This window comes from Limulus polyphemus, unplaced genomic scaffold (assembly GCF_000517525.1).
Source record: "Limulus polyphemus unplaced genomic scaffold, Limulus_polyphemus-2.1.2 Scaffold12476, whole genome shotgun sequence".
In the NCBI taxonomy this organism is placed as follows: domain Eukaryota; kingdom Metazoa; phylum Arthropoda; class Merostomata; order Xiphosura; family Limulidae; genus Limulus; species Limulus polyphemus.
Window position 1 is genome coordinate 3,849 of NW_013678086.1, and position 6,529 is coordinate 10,377.

The 6,529-nt window shown below is 35.5% G+C and overlaps 1 protein-coding gene across 1 annotated transcript in view; it reads left to right on the top strand.

Annotated features, from left to right (window-relative positions):
- Positions 1-6,133, top strand: part of LOC106476996 (hemicentin-1-like) — a gene marked incomplete at both ends in the record, with an annotated part of 9,654 nt that extends 3,521 nt beyond the window's left edge. Inside the window, 4 exons of the mRNA XM_013937605.1 lie at positions 2,590-2,734; positions 4,014-4,135; positions 5,254-5,556; positions 5,861-6,133. Of these exons, the coding sequence (XP_013793059.1) occupies positions 2,590-2,734; positions 4,014-4,135; positions 5,254-5,556; positions 5,861-6,133 (843 nt within the window). The remainder of the gene's footprint in view (positions 1-2,589; positions 2,735-4,013; positions 4,136-5,253; positions 5,557-5,860) is intronic.
- Between the last annotated feature and the right edge of the window lie 396 nt (positions 6,134-6,529).

The window sequence follows — 6,529 nt, forward strand, 5'->3', positions numbered from 1 at the left end:
GCCATCACTATAAGGGATTAGAGTATACTAAACTTTACACATTATATAGGCTACACTAACATGACGTTCAGGCGGTTCGTTTAACTATTAAACGTGGTATGCGATTTTGGAGAGGTGGTTAATGAAAGTGTTATAAAACGCGACATTAATTTCTTGACGACCTAATACTAGAGTCTATATGAGCTGCATTTGACAAGGATGTGACGAAATATGTAATTTCAGTTTATTCAATCATCTTTCTCGTTAAAACATTTGTTTGTTTTGAGAAGAGGTTGGAAGATTACCATCATTTATTGTTCTGTTAAACCAGAACCAGGTGATATCATGAGCTTGATTACAAAGGATGTTTCAAACATAGGAATTTTTCTCATAACCATAGCTATCATTTGGCAGATGAGGGCGTTGTTTTGGATTGTGGTTTCGCAGCCGTTGTTGCCCTAAACGCTTTAATGTATGATTTTCTGTCCATATCCATGAAGGTTCCCTTTGAAGCGTTGTTTACTTTGACTCTACAATAGTTAAGAATCTTGCTATATGAATAAGTAAATGTTATATATATCTAACATGTCTCTATAATCATAATCTACCTTGGTAACATCGCATTATCAGCGGTCAGGAGTTGACTGTGGACTAAAGATATCGATATTAAACATGTTGCTCAAGACATTAAGACTCCATTCTGTAGGAACATGCTATTGAATTAGCATATAAGTCGTTGAAAGAAAATACGATTAACCTTCGTGAAAAGAAAACAGTTTATTTTTGTTGAAAGAAGCCCTCGTTGTGTTACATGTTTATATAAGGTTATTAATTTGTTTTTTATCTTTTGGTTTATTATTCTGAATAGCTTTAGGCTTCTTTCTCTTCGTATATATTTATTTTGGAGGAGGAACTTTGTCATCCTCCCAAGAAAGTAGCATCCATCTTCTTTATCCTACATATAGTGTTCATATTTTTAATGTTATTAAAAAACGAAACGTATAAAAATGCATTATCCGAAATATTTATGGAGTCTCTGAGTCCTTTTAACTCACCATATTATAGAGTCGGTAGACCCTATATGTAGGGCCAAGGCCAAGGTACTCACTAGACAGGATACAAATATGTATGCTAAAAAATAACAATGACAGAGAGTTTTACTTTAAAAGATGATTGCCACTCACTTTCATTTGTTTCTCTACCCAACAAGGCAAGAAACCATCGCTAAGATACAACACCAGAAAGTGACCAACCTACCAAATTGTTCATCTTTCTTCTTGTTGTGTCAGTCTAGATAACTATACAACCACTTTATCACTATCGTCAGTTTAAACTCTATGTGTTTTGGGTCAGTACACGATTTCATCACTTAGTCTTAATAACTAGTAGTAATTTAAAAAAAATCATAATTGTAGTGTAAACGTTGTTATCATTGCCATTTGAAGTTAGCTTTTTTACAGAAATCTGACGTTCCTATAAAAAACTCAAGTAGATGGTGAAACAGTAATTACCAGCCTATAATAGATGAACATTAGATAACTGGAACATATAATTAACTTAATGCTGACTATACGATCGGAGTCTTTAGGGAGCCACCCCTATATTATGTATGAAGTGAAGGAGTAATAAAAAATCAATACACATATATTAAATTTTGTTACACACATTCATGTAATACACTGACTTTCAGTCAGGGGAAAAACATCACAAAACAAGTAATAAAATTTATATTGTAAATGTAAAAATGATGTAGAGATGGCAGTGCCAAATAGAATATGAACAATAATATAGGGATTATACAGTTATGTATAGGTCATTACTACATGGCTTTCAATAATAAAATTTAATGCTACACTATAAAATGGATACGTGACTTTAATGTTACTGCAGTTGGAAATTATATATTTCTCACTGTTGGTATGTAGTTTGTTTATCATAATAAAATGATCATGTCATGGTAGGCATCAATGTCGTATAGCTAATAGCCTAATACTTACGTACAAGGAAAACCAAGTTGAGTTAAAACATATCTTCATTATTACAGACTCTGGCTACGGGATCAATCGGTCGAATTGACCAATATCGTAACCATTTTGTACTCATGCGTTTTAGAGTATAACATTAAATTTTAACATTGAAAGTCATGTGGGGATGGTCTATGTATAACTGTATCATCCCTATATTCTTGTTTGTATTCTTTTTCGCACTGCCATCCCTACATCATGTATTTTATTACTTGTTGTAACTTAATTTAGGTATGAGTAATGCTAGGACATCATTACGTCTAATCTATTATTCGATATTATACAGCGGACTAACTGTTTAGTGATTATATTACAGATTTCAGATGTTACAGTTGAAAGTGTAATCTGTGACGTAGAGAGTTAATGCATTCTTTGATTCGCTCCACCCTCTGCTGTAGACTGCAGTTTCGCCTGTTCAAGGCTTATCAGCACAGCTTGGGTCAGCAAACCAAAGAAATATAGTTAGGTCTTTTATAATGGTGATGTGTATATAATACTTATGGAACTTTTGAGTCCCTTTTAACTCGCCAATCAGTAATCTAAAGGCATTATCAGAAACGTTAACCATGTTTGTTTTGTTTTACAGAAATACCTGAGGTTTCCACACGACATCGAATAGTCGGGTTATATGGTCAAACAGTTGTAATGAAGTGCTATGTCCAGTCTTTAGTGCCCTTCGTTGTACAATGGTTCAAAGAGGACATTCCAGTCAGCGTGGATCAACAGTTTCCGTGAGTAAATCATCGTGAACTAATACAGAATCAGAGGATCACCTAGGTTAAGGATCATTTTCTATTTATTGAAACGTATACTAGAGCAGAGGATCACCTAGGTTGAGAGAGTTCTGCTTTTGTAAGGCTTTGGAGCTTTGAATTTTGGCCTTAAGGGTTCATCATCTAGAAAGTTCTGCCTTTGTAGGGCTTGACTTCGTGAAGATTTCATTCTTGGCTTTAAGAGGTCATCATCTAGAGAGTTCTGCTTGACCTCATGGAGCTTTAATTTTTGGATTTAAAAGGTCATCTGGAAAGTTCTGCCTTTGTAGAGTTTGACCTCATGAAGCTTTCATTTGTGGCCTGTATAAGTCATCATCTCGAGAGTTCTGCTCTTGTAGGGGCTTGATCTCATGATGCTTTCATTCTTGAATTTAATAGGTCATCATTTAGAGCGTTCTGTTTTTGTTGAGCAACTTTAAAACGTTTCTGTCTATTCGTTTAACGTCATAAATTTTTCAGTTTACTAAAAGGTGTGTGATGTGATATTCAAGTCTTTGCCAAACTTTTAAAATATAAATATTAGTGAGGATAAACATTGTGTGTGTGTGTATGGTGTTAATTATGTACTCCAACACCCACAGACTCTCAAGTCCAGAGTATTCAGTTACAGAAGACAGGTTACAAAAGTGATTGGAGACGTCGTCGTCTATGGACTCTCTAGTCCAGAGTATTCAGTTACGGGCTCTAGTCCACAGTATTCAGCAATATCAAAGCTATTGGAATCTATAATAAACCTTCTACCAAACGCTGCCTAAATTGTCTGTCAAAAATTGTGAAGGGGAGGGGGTCCCCTTCCTACTGAAAAAACATATGTTCAGTAGTCACAATTTTAACGTCCCGCTCCCCACTGGCACAGCGGTATGTCTGTGGACTTACAACGCTAGAAACCGGGTTTCGATACCCGTGGTGGGCAGAGAATAGATAGCCCATCGTGTAGCTTTGTGCTTAATTACAAACAAACATAGTATTAACATTTTGCATATTAATAAGTAACCATTATATTATTTGTGTTAATAATACTTTATTATATGTTTAAATATTTTTTTCTACAAACGATTGTTCATAAAATCACAACCTCGTTTGTTTTTTCACTAATAATTGTATATATATATATATATATATATAGCCTGTTTTTTGTTCTAATTTCGTGTTACACGCGATTATCGTAAAATTATGGATTTTGTGTGGAAAACAAAGCTGTTTGTAGGAATTCCTAATTTGATTTTTGTCGGACTAGACAAACTGCCGAGATAACCCTCGCCGTTCCTGATGTGACCCTACTCTCCGAGGGACTATTCTCGTGCAACGCTTCCAATATTGCTGGAAGTGCGTCCAGTACAATATACTTGGATGTTGTGGGTGAGATGAATGTTTATTTTCCTGAAAAACAACAACAAGAATATATTATTTATTAAGTCTTCCCCATTTCCAAACAATGTAACTTAAAACTGTATGTATTTTAACTGAACGTGATGTAATGAAGTGGTTTGTATACAGTTTTTATACTAACAAAATACCAATTTTTAGCCGTTAGGAAGTTAAAAATTAAATACTCCAAGGAAGTACCAGGTATATATATATTGTCCTAAATCATATTTTACCGTAGATGTAATAACTGCTCTTTAGGGAAGTACCAGGTATATGGTACTTCCCTAAAGATCAGTTATTACATCTACGGTAAGAGATATATATTGTCCTAAATCATATCTTACCGTAAATGTAATAACTGATCTTTAGGGAAGTACCAGGTATATATTGTCCTAAATCATATCTTACCGTAGATGTAATAACTGATCTTTAGAGAAGTACCAGATATATATTGTCCTAAACCATATCTTACCGTAGATGTAATAACTGATCTTTTGGCGTCTGTTGCCAGTCAATAAAAAAATGACACTTAAAAAAGTTATACCTACCAAGTAGTTTAATACTTCTTATCAATCATTGTAAAACTACAGGGAATCTTCAATAGCCGCAGCACTTGAAATTATTTTAAGCAGGATTAGAGTAAATTAATCTATGAGACCTTTTTGATTTTTCCTTTTTATTAGCTATAATTCTGTGCGCCAGCGTTGGGCACACATATACACGATTCGATTTTATTACTCATCAGGATCTCTACCAGCCTATGTTCAAATTGAAATTATTATAGGCAGGGTTAGAGAGGGTTTGATCCCCTGAGTCCAAAACTGAAATTAGATCTCAAATCGGTCATGAGATGACGTAGTTATGAGCAGAAAGTTTGTACTTGAAAAACTCAGAACCATTCTATGAGCCGCTGTGCCGCGGCTAAAAGTCAGACTAGCTTACGAATTAATTGTAGTATAACTTTGTTTAAGTAGGATGATCTACTTATGTTTTTGTCTTGGTTTCTTTTCTAAGGTTCTCATGTCTTGAGCTCCATTCTAATGATAACTTTCCACCGCAGAGTCTGCTTTGTTTTTAACTTTAGAAACAGTAGATTCGTGTTGTTACAGAGCCCCCACCAGTCATCGCTAAGCCTAACAACATCAGCGTCACTCCAGGATCTGTGGCAGTGGTTACGTGTGATACATCTAGTCTTGTTGACCATAACACAACATGGGACAGGCTGCTCGATGACGGTACAAGGACTGGATACTTGCGGTCAGTTCCTATTAAAGCTGATTCACGAGTAGAACAACTTGATAACGACTCCCTGGTGATCCACCGTGTCGTTCAAGACGATGAAGGCTGGTATCGTTGCATTGCAACTAACGAGGGGGGTTTATCTCGACAAGATCTTTACCTCATTGTCCAAGGTCTGTTGTTTCCTCTTTGGTAACCACTTAAACTTCAAGTGTTTTTAAATATTTGTTTCGTTCATTGCCGTAGCTTAGCAGTATAGGCTTTAACGTTTTCTGACACATATTTAAAACGTAAACATCAATATTTTTTTTTATAAAATTAAAGGTGTGTCGAATATCGTGTTAAGGTCATGTAACAGCTACAAGAATCATGTAAGCATGTCATGAGTTGATCAACGAAAAATCTGTAAAACATGAGAACGAGAAAATCAAGAATTACCGCAAAATGAAAACTGAAAGAATGTTATATTTCTTTTAGATCCCCCAAAAGTGTCTATAGTTCCAGCCAGCGTTAATTTCACCACAGGAAGTAAAGTGAATCTCACGTGCGTTGCTGAAGGGTATCCAGCTCCTTTTGTTGAATGGCGTTGGAATGAGGCCCACGACGAGGATGTTCAAACAGGTCGCATTTTCGTCTCGAGGAGCTCTTTGATAATACAAGAAGCCCACCAGAGGGATCAGGGACGGTACCTCTGTGCTGCTAGAAATCCTGCTGGATCTGACACAAAGACTGTGCAAGTCCGATACATAGGTAATATAAACTGTATATAGATCGGGAAGTTTCTAATGTAACAGTAATCCATCTAGTTATTACTATGTAACAGTGATCCATCTAGTTATTACTATGTAACAGTGATCCATCTAGTTATTACTATGTAACAGTGATCCATCTAGTTATCACTATGTAACAGTGATCCATCTAGTTATCACTATGTAACAGTGATCCATCTTGTTATTACTACGTAACAGTGGTCCATCTAGTTATTACTATGTAACAGTGATCCATCTAGTTATTACTATGTAACAGTGATCCATCTAGTTATCACTATGTAACAGTGATCCATCTTGTTATTACTACGTAACAGTGATCCATTTAGTTATTACTATGTAACAGTCTTATACAGTCAATTGTAAGATGGCCGGGCGT